The following is a 16,742-nucleotide window of genomic DNA, read 5'->3' on the forward strand; positions in this document are numbered from 1 at the left end:
CTCACAACAAAATCATGATTCTGAGACTGAAAGACTAGTCCCAAAGCCAACTGGGATGTATCCTCAAAAATAAAGTCCTTGTGGGACCTACTTACAGCTTCCATCTGATCTTTCTAGTGCAACTTCTACTTATAGGTGTGCTACATATACATTTTCCTTCAAACTATTAAAATTCCTAATGACAGGCAATCTGTCTACATGTCTTATTTAACTTTTAACTTGTCCCCTCATGTCCTTTACTCTCGGCCCTCAGATCACAACACAACAATAACAATCACAAACACACAAGGGTATTCCATAAATTTCAGTTGTTAAATATGGCTCTCCAGAATGTGTGACTGAAATTTATGAACATGTTACATTTGTATCAAGGTGATGGTAGAAGTCTCTGGCTAGTAAAGAAAGCCTGATTTATCTTTTAGCTAATTTTTCAGTTCTTTGTAATTTGGATATTCTTTCTACTTCCACTGTTGGTTGAGCAGCTGTCAAAAGGGAATAGAGAAATTTGGATGGCCCTACATCTTTCAGTATCATCGGCTTTACAACTTTCTTCAAGTAGCTTTTTGGAATTATGTAATGTCCTCTACCAATGACAATGTATGGATGTTACTACATTTCCTCATGTGAGAATGCTATTGTCTGGCAGCTCCAAGGGTCATGTAACACACAATGGTAAACAAAGAAGCATTTTGTGCATTCTTAGATCTTTACATTTTTATTTTAAAACATAAAATTTCACATTGATTAATATCTATATTAAACAGAATGATGCATTAATTAAATGCCTTGTCATAACTGTTATAAGCTCTGTTAGAAAAATAAACATCTCACAACAAACTACAGTGTCAGCTCTTTAATAAATACATAAAACAGAAGTTAGTAGTCAATTAGAATTACATGAACAGTTTCATAGTATATTTTGTGAAATTATCATATTTCCCAATTTTCTGTGTCATTTAAGGCAATTTAACTTCATGTATAATTTAAAGCCAGAAATAATAAGAAATTTGTTTAATGAGAATTTGTTTTTCTTAAGAGCTATTTTATATTCAAATATTTTAATTTAAAAATACACTATATTATTTTTTTTACAGAGGTGGGATTTGTTAAATGAGACAAATAAGGTTTTATTACTGATAATTTAAAAACATTTCTAAATTTTATTTTTGCAGAGGTTTTAAAAAACTTTAATGAAGTAGCTGGTAAATGTAAAATAGTTTTTAAAGTTGTATTAAATATACATAAAATGAATTTCTATATTATGTGCAAATTTATATTTTCTTACAATTTAGAATTAAAATATTTCATATTCAATATTCTTAATAAAATTTATGTACCATAAATTTTGTTATTGTGGAGAATTCTTATCAAAATCACATTTATCTGTGGTATAGTGTAAAGTTAGTAAATGTTCTTTACACAAATCACATTTTCCATCCTTGATAACTGCAGGTTTTTTTTTTTTTTTTTTATTGTTGGGTTAAATAATTTTAACTGAAGTAGGCCATGGAGGTTGGAAATCTGAATAATAGAGTTAGCTTATGAAGATAGATTTTATGCAGGAAAGTATGCAGGTAGATAAAAGAGTAGTGTTATTACTCTCAGGTGTTTCATTAACAGCTGCCCAGATAGCTGAACAATTGTTTTACATAATTCAAATAACTTAAATATGCAGTTTAATGACAGTCATTACATGGGCTTGAAGGTAAATTTATCAGGGCCAAAGAAAAAATCAAACCAAAGAGCAGAAAGGAGAAAGAATAAAATTGTAGGAGGACTTGAGGGGACAATTGTTTGTTTTTTTCCTACAGTACTGATTGGTTGTATCATATTTTTCTTTTGTTATTGACATCAGACATACAAGATACTACAAAATCTAATTACAATGGTTTCATATATTTTCCAGTTAATTCTGTTTAAAACTGAGATGATCATATGAAAGTATTCTTTAGAAAGGCATAGAGAGATTAAAAATTTGTTAGCAAAATTGGGAGAAACCCACCCATTCTTATTAGTTAAGGTAGGTATGCTGAAATCGTAGCCAGTAGCATAAAGTATAAATAGGAAGATGAAAGAGCTTTTACAACCTAAAGGTTTGCAGGATCTGAGCTCATAATCAGATAGGCTCCATGATGAGTTGTATGTGATTCAGTTGTACTGAAAATTGGCTTCACATGTTACCATAAATTGGTTCTGAAATATTTATAAGAAAAGGAATGTCCCTATCCCCATGAACATTTAAAGATGAATTAGTGTAATGTTATATAAGAACAACTTTAAACACTGCATCTAAGATGCCAATGATTGTAAGATATAATCACAATTTTAGAGATGCGAATTGAAAAAGTAGAAATCTTAGAATCAATGAAATACGAATATGTATAATCAGTTACCCATAAAAAAATTGCCATCGAGTAATTATAAAAGAAAAAGGAAATTATCTGAAAGAATGCTAGTTCTATATTTCTCTGAAAATATATCTCAGTTTACATTGCATGAATTGGAGTTCATAAGATCAATATAAATAAGGATCATCATAAGTTAAATGTTAAGAGTATATAAAACAGAATACAATGTGCACATGATTGAACTCCCAACTAGCTATATTTCACTTGATACTTACATTAAAAGTTCTAGATCTCAAATCCTTTAGACCTAAAAGAAGCTCAAATGGGTGTGAAAATTTTAAATTCTTAATTTTAATGGGTGTGTGTTGGCTCAGGTGCATAATGAATTTTGAAATCATTAAGAGATTTTTGGAAATGAAGAACTTCATTATATCATTACATTCAGTTATTTTTCATGATTAGCCTTATTGAGCCTGGAGTTTTAGGCAAGCTCTTAGGAAAAGTGAGTAGGAAAACTAGGAGTAAGGAAAGGAAGGAAAAGTCATTGAGTATAACTTAACTATACCAGGTACCAGAAGGAATATAATTCTATGGAGAAAAATTTTCATAGTTCATCATGATCATATTTCAGTGTCTTATGGATACCTATTGTCATACACAAGAATATCGTTAGTGGAATTAAGTATATGTTTTTTTTTTAATTTGGAATTTATTCTTTTGTGAAGTTTTGCATCTTTTTCACCCACTAATTTTGGGTTTTGAAAAATTTGCCTCCAAATAAATCTATTCTGATAACCTTAGATTTCCTTTTTATCCGTATAAATCAAAGCTGTATTGAACATTCAGTACATAATCAGATTTTTCGTGAATTTTTGAGTCTTTCAGAGAATGTCTATGACTTCGTACATATTAACAAGTTTCAAAAAAAGGTTTCAAATGTTTAGAAATCCATGGACACTGTGGTGTAAAGATGTCCCCAGAGAAACAAAATGCATACAGTTATATTGTAGTGTATATATGGCACATGTCTAAATCATTACATACTTTAGGGCACAAAAATGCTGTCGTACCAAAAGTGTTCAAGTTCTTTGTTAATTATTTAAAATTTCATTACTTGTTTAATATATTGAATCTCAAAAGGCTCCTATGGTCATATTAGTTGAAAATAGGCTCTATTTACATAAATTATTTAATCTAAGCATACCCTGTTTTCCCTTACCTTTTAATTAATTCTAACTAGTCAAATATTAATTCTCTTCTCAAAGCCATTTTATAGGAAAATATCCATTATTCAAGTAAAATATAAGCTCTAAAATCTTTAAGAATTAGGTCTTTAAGTAAAAAAAGAAAGCACAAGACATCACAAGCATAACTACAATCATCATCAAGCCTTGAACTGCCTATGAGAAAGTCTGTCTTTTCCTATAACAGCGTTGGTCCATTATATTAGTGCAAACTAGTGACAGCATAAAAACAGAAGCCCTCAGTTTTTAAGGGTTTCATTTTATTATGCTCCTTTGGATAACTCATTCTACATGGAGATTAGTCTGTGAACCTTATAATGTTAATTTTTAAAATTGTTGGCATTTTAATAAATGGATAATTTCCACTTTTTCCTTTTGGTGAGCTATTGTGTATCCATATTTTTTCTTTTTAAAATGGATGCTATGTGTGACGGGCAGGCTGCAAAATACGATTTTTATGTTATCCTTGGTGATCAAAGGTATCTTACACAAGTGAGTCACAGTACTGAATTATGTCAATGTCCCCAATTTCATTTGGGGAAGAAAATACAGTTCAATTTAGCATCATAATTGCGTGGCTGGAGGGGACATTTAATGGGACTGCTGTGTTTGCTCCAGAACACTTACATGTTTTTAAATCCTCTTTGTGGTAAAATAAGGGGTGGGAGTTAGTCTCATTAAAATGCAAATATCCTGGCATTTCTTCCAGTGCTTGAAGACAGCAAATTTGGGAAGTTAATTATAAGAAAGCATTTTAAATAAATTCCTTTGTTCTCATAGGCAAAGCTCTGTACTACACACAGGACTATTGGACTTCTAGCCAATAAAATCAGACCAAATAAGTCTGTAGGGATATGGTAATTGTGAAGAAGTTTCCACTGGGGAAGACAAAAGCTGATGGCCTCTATATCAAGCTCTCAGGCTGAGCACTACACAACTCACAGGCTGTCGTTTGAATGGACTTCCCTGTACTTAGGCCATGCTGAATTCTCTTAGAAGCTGATTAGCAAGAAAGATTACAAGCCAGTCGTGGAATTCAGTTTGAATTACTCTCTTCTGCTTTCCTTTGAAATTTTCTCATGCTCATATACTTAAGACTTCAGTAAATCACATTTAAAAATACTTGCCAATCAAATATTTTAAAGATTCAAGAGGTAGCATGATATTGTGCAACGAACACTAGCCTGGCAATCTGAAGATAGAATTTCTCTTCAAATGCTGCCACTTAATCACTTGGGTGTTTTTTAAGAAATCATTTAAACTTTGTGAGCCTCAGTTCCCTGACTAACTAAGAGGATGAATTAGCTTACTTCTAAGCTATTGTCTATCCTCCTCCCACTGTATACCTTTAAAATTCTGGTGAGTAGGGTTGAGGTGATTCAGGGACAGAATCTCTTAGGCTGTACTGAAATGCAAAAAAGAATAGAGCTTACTATAGCTTTTAATTTGAAAAATGCTCATATCTACTTGGATTTAATATCTGAGAGAGCGCACTAAAAAATGTGGTACTTTGCTTGAGGCAGAGTTTCTAAATACCTTGTGAACTTCAACCTGATGATTAGACAAATGAAATGGTGGAACATCCAGTTTATCAGGTAAGAAGATATAAGACTCCACGTCTGCACACAATGAAGCTGTTCTGATTTTGATGTGACTTTACAGTGTCCCTTATTAAACATTCAGCTTTTAAAACATCAGTATTCTAATAAAGTGACATTGTATTATTAGGTTTTTATGGCAGTAGTAACTTAGCACTTATTTAATCCAGTCATCTGTGACATAATATAAACTTATCCTGTAAGAAAGAAAAAACATGAAGGCAAAGAGGAGAGAATGTTGGGATTAGTATCTTGTAAAAAGCAGAAAACATAAACAGATGCATAACACTACACAGTTTCGAAAGAAGTTTCCCTCAAGATTAAGGTTTTATCTATTAACCTCTTGAATGAGTGAAACACTAACCATTTATTCATCTAGATGTTCTTGTCTAGTCACTGCCAGTTGTAGAAGTGTTTGGCAACAGTACTATAACTGCCTGTTATTTTTTTCATCCACATGTTCGGTGGAGGGATTACTGTACCCTTGTAGTGACACAGTGCCCAAACTATCTCACAGCATTGTCTCTCTCTGGGAAGCACAGGAATGGCAGGTACCTGTAAAGTGTAATCAGTGCTCTTCAGATGATCTACATTCTATGCTGATCTAAATAAGTTATATATTACAGTAAAGTGCTACAATGACACTAGTCTCAAACAGTAGTAAGACACATTTTTCTCTGAAAAATTCAGCAGCGATGTGAGTCACATGATGATGAGGATGCTTGTCAGTCTTCATTCAAGTGGACAACCAGCAACCAGCATGATCTAGAACAGTTTGTCTCCTCCTGTGACTTCTAACAGTATATTTTCTAGGAGCAATTATTAAAAATCCAGTTTCCCATAAAGTACTTTTTATCTCTTTAGAAGTTGCACCTGAAAGTTTCATGAGCATTTAATTTGCTGATATCCATTTTTATTTCTTCAGGTTTCTCACGTCGGTAGGTTACTGTTCTTGTGCAAACGCTTTGCAGAATCAACTTGTCCTTGATGGAGAAAAAATACTATGGTTAATTAACAGCCTAAATATTGGAAGTGGACAATGACATACTGATAGTAATTCTTTTTTAGAATCCACTGACCTTTTTTGAGGCTGACACCCTGTAATCTGCCGAGGACTTAATTTTATTACTGTTCCATTGTAGTATCACCTGTCTAATGATAAGGACTTTAAGCAACCCAATCAAGAATGTAACTATGAAGATGATGAAAAATATTCTTAAATAGCTTGGGCTAGAGAAACATTCTGTAATGAAGCAAACAAATAAATGGATTAAAACTAGAATGAGTAAATCAAAGGATTCTAACAAGCAAACAATGTTCTCCGTCTCAATTAATAGGACCAGAGATATTTTCAAACCTGCATTTTTAAAACAGGAGAATGCCATTACTATTGATTCAAAAATAAACTCCATAATTTTTTTATTACACATTTATTATTAAAATGTTTCCAGGAGACATTCTTTAATTGTATTAGCTGGAATGTGTCCAAATCCCTTAAACAAATAAAATTTTACCTGTGGCAGAGAAGAGACAGTTTTTGTGGTGTGTACTGTTGGTCACTAAGTGGGAAACAGGATTTAAAAATTATTTAACAGCTCTGTGCATTAGCATATGTTTCTGTGGTTATGCTTGCTCTTCATTTGTTGCATATCAGTAATGGAAAGTAAAGTAAACAATGCAGAAGCTAAAAGCAGTACTACTCTAATAGATGAATAGCTATTTCCTTTGAAACTGTAGTGTAAATTTCCATTATTATTACAAGTAGCTTCTCCAGGGAGTAGGAGTGTCCAACTCGGGACAATATGCAAATCTCTTTCCTCAATTTTTATTAATTTGGTTTTTACTTGTCCATTAACCAAATCTGTCATATTTTGCTTCTAAAAATTCACTGTATTTTTTTCAAGAACAAATAATTACTAGCTGGCGAAGGAAATGCTGCATTAAGAGGAGGAACATACTAGGTCTCTGTTTTAGTACCAGACCTTTGGCAAACTCTAGTTGGAAAGTCTGCAGGCTCTGTGGATGCCAGAAGTATTACCCTATTTTAAGGGGAACATTGCACAATATGTCAGTATTCCACAGAACTCACCAGCTGCCCCAGATTCACAAAATTACCTCCTGGCTTAAAGAGGCAAGTATTTTCTACCCATTCTCCAGACTTTGGGGACTTCACCTAAATGTATGAAGGCCTCCCTGAGAGGGCCTTTTGAGAGGGGACCTTCCAAGTCTTAGACCTTACCCAAACATGGGTAATTTCTGTCTGAATTCCCAAGGGATGACCAAGCATGCTTTTGAATAAACCAAGAGCTCAGGAACAATGTAAGGGCTCCTCACCAAGTGAGAACACTTCGGACCCAGTTTTCTTTTGGTCAATGACAAGGGTCCTTGAAAGAAGGGGTAAAGGGAGTCCAGAGGGCTACAAATTGGAATAGAAACACCAAATGAGAGTACAAGTCTCCCTTTGTTACTGTTCTCACACACAGAGACAATCCAAGATGCTCTATTCAAAAGTGGTGCCCTTGGAGTCTTCCAGAGTGACCTTCAGGTCTATGACATGCATGCCTTTCATCCTGACAGACTGTCATTTCCTCTGGCTGTCTTAGAACTAGTCCATCAGGCTAAAGCAGATCCTTAAAGGGGACACGTGGCTTGATCCCACTTTTTGGCTTCTTGCCTAGGAGGAGCTTAGCCAGAAGACCAAAACACCCTTTAAGTGTGATTGAGTGGATAGATAATAGGGGTGGCTAACAAATGTCCTTTTCCTCTCCTTCCACCATAGTTGTGAAAGGGAGGGGAGCCCCCTAGCTACTGTTACATTTTACAAATATTTCTAATGGGTTAGGATAGAGGACATTTTCAAGGCTCAAGTCTGCATGCATTTTAAAATGTTAGAATATCATTTTGGATAGCCAAACATTTAGCCTTGGCCATGACTCTCATCTTGGTTTAGGTCAAGCAAGGGCTTTTCCTAAGGACCTTTAAGGGAATACTTTTTGTAACCACACTTAGGTCAGAGTAGGTTTGTTTACTTAACATAATAAATGACATGTTGACAGGAAGGGCTCTATTTATTAGAAAAGGCACTTGGCTTTCTGGAGTGATTGCTGCAGCCCCAGCTGGCAGCACATGGGCTGTTTTCAAAGCCAAATTTATTATGGACTAAGATCAGTGTGGATGCAAGAGAAGAAGGAAACAAAACTGGAGAAACTTTATTCTTCTGTGCAGGCTCTGTAAGAGCTGGAATTATTTTCATAAGTTGGAGGAGAGACTAGAAATAATAGTAGCAGTAGAAATTCTTTCAAAGAAGATATAATTTAAAGCTTAAGTTCTAATTCATGTGTACTTCAACACCTTAACACCTGAGCAAAGTCGGATACTGGCTTTTGAGTTCTAATGAAGTTTTGTCTTAAAGTGGTCTTTGAACACAGCTTTCACATGTTTCTCCCATTTGTGTGTCATCTTTTAATTTAAATATATCTGTCATGTTCACTGGCTCATTTGCTGTCATACAATCTTTGAGGTTGGTATTATCATCTCCATTACAGATGAGGAAATTGAGGCTCGGAAATTTTGTAAGAGGGCTGGTATTTCTTATTGGTGTCAAGGAACATGCTTTAAGCTTAAAAGTTTTCATGCCCTTTCCATTAGGCTGCCTTTATAATCACTCACCCATAAATTATATTTATATCAGAATGAAAAACACCAGAAAGGGATGGCCCTTTTTAGGACATATATTTTGCAAAAGCATGTAATTGCTACTTAGAATTTTTGGTTCACCTGAAACATAAAGGAGAGTTTTGGTTTTACATGAGGAAGGTTGTAACTGGAAGTAAGCTGGGTTATGAAAGAGAAGAATGTCTCCATAGAGTTTATGTCTAAGGGTGAAATGGACTGTACATAGGAAATTTCCATTCTTGGCTCACTGAGGCCTCTGTAGACACTCTGCTTGGTGTGCTTCCATAGCGGGGCCCAGCATGGGCATTTAGCTGGATAATTGAGACAGGAGATCTACTCATTCAGCTGAACTATGGCAAATATACTCAGCTGCTTTTTATATAGTACCATCTCTGGAAGACTGAAAACACTGAAGCAGTTTTTCCTTTCTTTAGGATGATTGATTATGGGCTCTTTGGGGGAATATGATTCTCTACAGATACTCTCCAGTGCTTTCATTAGTAAGCTTTGGTTTACCTGATGTTTGGTCCATATAATGCTGTTCTGTGAGAGCACATGAAGTTTTACAATGATCAAGTATAGCTTGAGATAGATTATGAGGGTGAAGACATTGCACACAATTCCTATAAAGACAAACAGAAACAAAACATTTAATCTTTGAATAGGTTGTATGCTGGAAGCCGAGCTATCCCAGCCTGAGGGGCAGGTCCCCGGCTGTGGACGGATTGGTGACTGCAGGGCGGCCCACCGACAGTAAAGCTTCTTGGACTCCCGTTTTTAGGTAATTAGGCCTTAAAACTACCTGGGGTATTGTCTGTTGGGGAATTGCCCTCGGCAGGCCCCCTGGGAAAAGAACCATTAGGGAAGAAAATAAGGCTCCCCAAGAAATTGTGCAGCTTTAGGTTTAGCTCTTGCCACCCCCTATGGAGACTCCTCTACTTACAGGAAGGATAGCCTCATATCTTTGCCAGCAAAGAGGGCCTGTAAAGGAGAGACATACTGATTTGAAAGCCTCACTCCGGCAACTAACGAGTGTATCTCTGGGCACAGGTGACTTCAACCCCTAGGCCCACCTGGCCCCCCGGAGGCATTCCAGATGATGACTGAACCTAGTCTGTTAAACTACAGAATGGTTCATTGGTTCCTAGGTGCATTGTCTCTCTGAGAATATATGAGGCATGGGTTTCTAAGGCTTTTTCAGCCCCTTTCTGGCACCTCGGACCGAGGCAAACACATTATTCTGGCCTCATGTGGTTAGGAGGTCATGTCCCTGTAACTCTTCCACTTGAGGTGTTGAGAAATGGAGGGCCTTTCACGAGAACAGCAAAGCAAATGCTTTGTAGATTATAGATAAACACAGGTGCATAATGGAATAATGTAAGAAATTAATCTATAATCAAAGTGTATGTGGGAAAGTTAGGGTAAAATCACCATGTTATTTCTTAAAGGTCGTTTATACATAGGAACATTTTCAAAATTAGGTAATGTTAGAAAAAACATAGTTGACGTATGCTACAAGGAAATCACTAGTATATATAATGCCACGTTTACTGCAATAAATCGGCCAGTTCAACACACTGCTGTTGTCTGTGTCCATTTTTATTTTAGTTTTTTATTTTAGCTTTTTATTTCAGTTTTTTATTTTTATTTTTGTTTTAGTTTTGTTTTATTTTCACTTTTTCTCCGATGCTGTTCATCCTTCTGGAACCCCTGGACCTGCTGGAGCTGGACTCCGGCAGTTGTAAGCCCATAGTATTTTTGCAAGACATAAAATATCAAAATAGAGTACTGTTTTAGGATAGTAGTCTTGTAAAACTGGGAAAGAAAGCCAAAATATTTATTTGTAATACTGGCTGAATTTAATACCATGCAAAATTATATTCTAATCACTAAAACTATTTTAATAATGTGTACAGTCAAAATAATGATTTTTTTTTGTATTGAGAAGAAAATACCCAAGAAATACATAAGAAACTTTTATTACAAATAAAATTAGCAAAAATATTTTAGAAGATAAATGTTATACTACTAGAAAAATTTATCAGTGAATACACAATTCAAGTTTCACTTGGGCTCATTAGAAATAACTCCATCATTATGTTTAAGTACTGCATTTCCAAGAGTTACATAAATTCCCATGTATAATTTTAAAAATTTTACTTGAGCTACCAATCTGAGAAAGTGAATGTCTTATAATTTTTGAATAAAACAAATTAGAAGGCACAGTGATGTTTAGAGTAGTGGTCTTTAACAGGCTCAAATTGTTACTGGAAAATTAGTTACTGTCACCAAACAATAATGCCATCTTCACTTAACATATCACCTATTACTTATACATCACTTTTTTCCAGGGGTGCTTCATAGCCAGTATCTTTCTTTATTTTTAAAATAATTTAAAAAACTCAAAAATAAAAAATTAAAAAACCCAATAATAATAGCTAATATTTATTCTAGGATTATTATGCACCAAGTAAAAATGGGTTTTTTTTCACATGAATCATCTAACTTAATTCTGTCACAGAACTATATAGCAAAGTATTATTATTATAATCATCACTTTCAATATCAAGAAACAGGCACAGAGAATTTCGACAACATACCCTAGCTCAAACAGCTAATTGATGGTAAACTGCCATCAATTATCATCATGTTGTATACCTTAAGCCTTGTGTAAGCAAGGCTATATGTCAGTTATATCTCATGAAAGCTGGGTAAAAAACAGTGAGCCCTTATGAACACCAAACCTTATTCTTCAAAACAACAAACCTGTTTCAACAAAGCTAAAGCAGGGGCACCTAGGTGGCTCAGTCGGTTAAGCCTCAGACTCTTGGTTTTGGCTCAGGTCATGATCTCACATTTCATGAGATCAAGCCCCATGTTGGGATGTGGAGCCCCATGTTGGGGATATCCCCTTGGGGATATCCCCATGTTGGGGATAGCGTGGAGCCTGCTTGGGATTCTCTGCCCCTCCCCCTGCTTATGTGCTCTCTCTCTCTCTCTCTCTGCTAAAATAAATAAATAAACGTTAAAAAAAAAAAAAAAGAGTAAAGCAGTGAATGCCTAGATCAATTCCAATGCTTTCACAGCTATCTAGTGGCCAAAAGTTAGGATCTAAGTTTTCTTGTTCCTAAAGTCCCTATTCAGTTCCTTTTTTAGCATGATGATAACAAATTTATCTGGTAGAGAAGATCCAGCAACTTCTAAGATTAAGGAAGGCAAAATAAAAGGATGAACATAGCTATGGTGAAGAACTGCTTCATGTATGTTTGGAGTTGGAGAACACATACCAGTTTTCACTGCAGGCTGTGTGACACGTGGGGCAGTGTTCACAGAAGCGGCCGATGCTCCTGGGATCAGTGCACTGACACTTGCCACATACACATGTGCCTCTTCCACTACACACTTGGCCCTTTGGATTGACACAGTGCTGGGCTGATGCTGATGGGCACTGGCACCGATCTCCTTCCCAGCCACTGAAGCACTGGCATCTGCCTGCTTCACACTCTCCATGCCCTGCAACAGACACTCCAGGACCTAAGTTATTGGAGCCACTGACTTTGTGCAGTGTTTCCAAACATAAATTCCCCTCCCATATCCATGGAAACACACTGACAGTCAACTGAATGGAAACAGCATCGTTTTCTATTCGTCTGACATAAGCAACGAGAGGTTTTAGGAGCGTCTATTTTCGAAGCTGTTCTGTTGTAGATAAACCCTATGATGCTAATCTCTTGTGCTGACAGTTGTGACATGTGCTCCACTGCAGTGGCTGCCTGACTACCTGAAGGTCACTGTGCATTCAGTTTTAAATTAAAAACACGCAAATATAAAAAAAGCTACAAAGGCTGAAGTAATGTTAATTATCAGTCTTGAAATCCAAAAACCAGGGGTATTTGATTAATAGCCTCCATAATCATTCTCTTAGTTTCTCATTATTGCTAAGGGCCTGGGATACTTTTGAAGGTCTGTTAAGGCAAACCCTTCTAGTGCTTCAGTTCTGTTAGTGCCATGTTTAAAGATAAGATCTCTGGCGGAGTTGAACTGATCTCTTCACATCTTGAAGACATTATTTAGCAGGTTAGAGAGGCATGTCCTAAAGTATGCTGTGAGTTGTTATTAGGTGGTAAATGAGAGAAAGCAAGGTGGAGTGTGGGTGTATGTATGTATGTATGTGTGTGTGTGCATGTGTGTGTGTGTGTGTGTGTGTGTGTGTGTGTGTGTGCATGTGCGTGTATGCACATGCACACCTGTGTGTTGGGGTTGGGGGCATGCATGTAGACAAGTAAGTTGAGGAGAACCATTGGTTATATGTAGTTAAATGGGTTTTAGACTTCAGGAAGCATCCAAAATTTAATATGCCCATGTGGATTAGAAATCCTCAAGAAGAAGTATATATTACAGGGTTACGTAGTGTTTCTCAAGCTTATTTGGCTACAGAGTCTTCTTTCCTTCCTTCCTTTGCTTCCTGGCTTCCTTCCTCCCTCCTTCCCACTCTCCCCTTATTGCAAGCACCTCACAGGGTAACTGCTCCATAGAGTGTATTGTTGGATCAACTCAATTGCTAAATGTAAAACTAATGAGGTCCAGGCCAAACAAATGCCTGCCAGACCCTGTTCCCTATATGTAGGCTGCACGCCCAATCCTAGCCAGCTGACCTGTGAACATATGTTTTTATTCTCAAAGGAAACTAGTGAAGAAAATGTTTGTCAGCTACATTTTGCACTTATAACTTATACACAAATAATTCAAAGCAGATTTTCAACTGCCTGTGGGCTGGTAAAATAGTCATACAGAAGAGCTAGTATATTGATTTTTAATAGTTTACTATAAATAGAGACTGAGATTCCCAATGTATTTCAAGCTGCTATCCCAATATCTGTGGGATATCGGAATTCTTCCTCTTCCCTGTTCCAAATAGGATTAGTTCTAAATATTAGAAGATAATTGCTGGCTTGTTCTTAACTTATCTATAATCCATTCTACCAATGATACAAGATATAGCAGGATACATGTTTGGCATATAAAATATTTTGTGTATATAACAGAATAAAAAGTCAATTTTTCATTGCATATTTGTGTGATATATGGCAAATTTATAGCTGACACAAGAATAGAAAATTCATTTTGTATAGGCTTGTTACTTTCCATATGGTTATGATAATGAAATATTTTAGTTCATTAATAATTTAATTAATATTTGCTTACCAAAATGCAAAAATTTTTAAAATGGTGTTGTAATAGTAAGTGGATTTAGCACACTGTCATAGAAAAATTCATTTAAAAACAGTATTTTGTATTAAATTTCAAATGTTGCATAGATTTTCTAGAATCTAACCTCTAGGTGGCAGTAAACTGAATTAGCCAAAAAGTACTTTTGATATTTTTATTTTAAATCATTTCATTTTTAAACGTGGTCTGTGTGTGGCCTCTGGTACTAATCTTCTAGATTACTTACAAAACCCGTATTCTCTTGAAGAATGCTGTTCTCTGATAATTCTGTTGCTTGCATTGTTCCAAAAATAAACTGGATAGGTTTAAATTATTACAAATTTATAATACCATCTATAATAATGCATTAAGAATTTTCCAATGAATGGAAACTGTGTTTTTAAAGCTCACTATCCTTTGAGAAAGCTAGAGGGAGTGACTACTTATGAGAATGAATCAAGTCTTTTCCAGAAGAATGCTCTGATTATAGACAACCTGCCAGACATCAGAAATTTCCTTTTCTGATATTTATCTGTATAAAATCAAGGCATGGTTGAGAATAACACTTAATTTTTGGTTTTTATTTTCAATTATTTTCTGTACAAAAATAATTTAAAATATAAATAGCAGAATCATGTGCCATAAATGCATCGCCATGGCCTAATTTCATAGACTTTGAAATTTTGAATATTAAATTCAGATTCAGGGTTGGTAATTATAAAGATGTGACTTAAAGAGACTTTGATATATATGCTAGTTTAATAGTAACTAGTAAAAACTACATGTATATATTTACTTATACTTACCAGCACACAGATTTCCATGGTGATATGGACAAGAAAAGTCATCCTTTTCACAATATTTTCCATACACTTTCCCAAGCTTAATTTTGTGACATAAACATTTCCCACAAACACAAACTCCTCGGCCACTGCAAACAGGTTGATCTTTATGTGACTTGCAACTCTCAGAAGGAAACTGATCTTCATCAAAATGACATTTATTCTCATTACACTGGAAACATTTGGCATCTAGAAAAATTTCATCTATACACTTTCGTTTAGGTCCTCTGCTGTCCTCACACTGACAGCTGCAGTTTCTGTGTATATGAATTTTAGTGGTTTCATTGAAACCAATAGGTTTGATGATTGCATAGCTTTTTCCTCCTGTGACATCACATTTTTTCATTGTAACTGTGACATTGAAAAGAACCTAAATGGAGGGAGAGAAAGAAAATATATTTATATGTCTTGATTATTTTTATCACCACTCTTTATGTGAATGATTTTTTGAATCAATAATATACCATCTTATAGAAATTTATAACACTTGTAAATTACACAGGCACTCTTTCATATATAGATGTAACATCCCTTTTCCATTTCATTTATTTCCTAATTAATGAACCAGAGAGTCAAAAGAAGCAATGACTGCTACTTGTCTCTATTGTACCATTAAATGGACATGGGTTTAAGTCTATTTGAAACGTCTACTCCACTTCCAATGACTAACTGATGTTCTCAATTGATTTCTTAGCAAACTTGAGAGAGAATAGACCATTTTCTGAATTAAGTCCTTAAAATGTGGGGTTAACGAATATTTGGCACAAGGGAGAGATCAAATAAACTAAAGGACTACTGCTCTACTGGTTTAAACCTTGAGATAGGATGTTCAGATGAACAATTTTTATTTATAATATATAAATATATAAACATGTAACTTATAAATATTAATATATAAACAATATATAATGTATATATAAATTTATTTATAATAAATTATTTTTACTTATAATAATATATAATATATATAAACCCCAAGTAAAGATTCAGGGTTAAATTTTAGTTTATACATGGTGTTAATGAAGGAAAACATGAGGCTTTCTCTGATGCTACTTAAGGGAATAAGATTTAGGACTCTCTCAGATCTTAAGATCTCAATACAGGGTCCTACATTTGTCTCAGTGGAGACATGAGCGTACAACTAAAGATCTGGGTTGGCAGGAGTTTGTTTCCCTTGTGAAACAACAGATCCTGCCAAGTTTTTCCTTTCTCTCTATTTTTTTCTTTTTGCACAACATGATTGGTTTAATGTGCCTTTTTTGGATTTGTTAGCCTACCTTATAATTTTCAGGTACTTTGGCAAATAAGCTTGTATTTTTTTTTTTCCATCTTAGATTAAGATCCATTACAACTTAAAAAATTTGTGGTAGCCTTTTTTGTTGGGATGAATATATGTGGGTGGGGATATATCCATATATATAAATTCACTCTGACCAAAAAGCCTAGCAAAAATACACACACACACACACACACACACACACACACACACACACAAGGTATGAAAGATCTAAGTTTAGGCTTTTATATTACATATATGCATCAGAAATTAACATCAGTTTCATAATATTAAAATTAATGCAGTTGGTATTTTACTTGAAATGTTTTTTGTCTTAAAGAATGTTAAGGATTAACAGATGTGTAGGATAATGTGGCCATTGCCAATATTAATAAAGCAAAATTTGGGGTTTATGTAATTAAGAGGTCATATGACTCTTTCTGAGAGTCAAACTGTTTATACTACTTAGTTGAAAGTGAGGGTGAAAAAGGGATTATAGACAAAGTAAAAGAAAAAAAAGTAAGAAGGAAAACCTTTCTGCCAAAACTGAT

The 16,742-nt window shown here is 34.8% G+C and overlaps 1 protein-coding gene across 2 annotated transcripts in view; it reads right to left on the bottom strand.

Moving 5' to 3' along the window:
- Positions 1-687: 687 nt before the first annotated feature.
- ITGB8 (integrin subunit beta 8) overlaps positions 688-16,742 on the bottom strand; it is an 86,904-nt gene continuing 70,849 nt past the window's right edge. The window contains exons 10-15 of one of the 2 annotated variants that reach the window (XM_086694627.1): positions 14,880-15,285; positions 12,153-12,378; positions 9,382-9,488; positions 6,270-6,433; positions 6,064-6,173; positions 688-5,981 (exon numbers count right to left, since the gene is read on the bottom strand). In XM_086694627.1, the coding sequence (XP_086550753.1) occupies positions 5,927-5,981; positions 6,064-6,173; positions 6,270-6,433; positions 9,382-9,488; positions 12,153-12,378; positions 14,880-15,285 (1,068 nt within the window). In that variant the 3' untranslated portion in view covers positions 688-5,926. Of the gene's footprint in view, positions 6,174-6,269; positions 6,434-9,381; positions 9,489-12,152; positions 12,379-14,879; positions 15,286-16,742 lie in introns of both variants that reach the window. The other variant, XM_025929823.2, reaches the window with a different exon arrangement.

The sequence above is a fragment of the Puma concolor genome, chromosome A2, assembly GCF_028749965.1.
Source record: "Puma concolor isolate L17-30 chromosome A2, mPumCon1.1.hap2, whole genome shotgun sequence".
Classification (NCBI taxonomy): domain Eukaryota; kingdom Metazoa; phylum Chordata; class Mammalia; order Carnivora; family Felidae; genus Puma; species Puma concolor.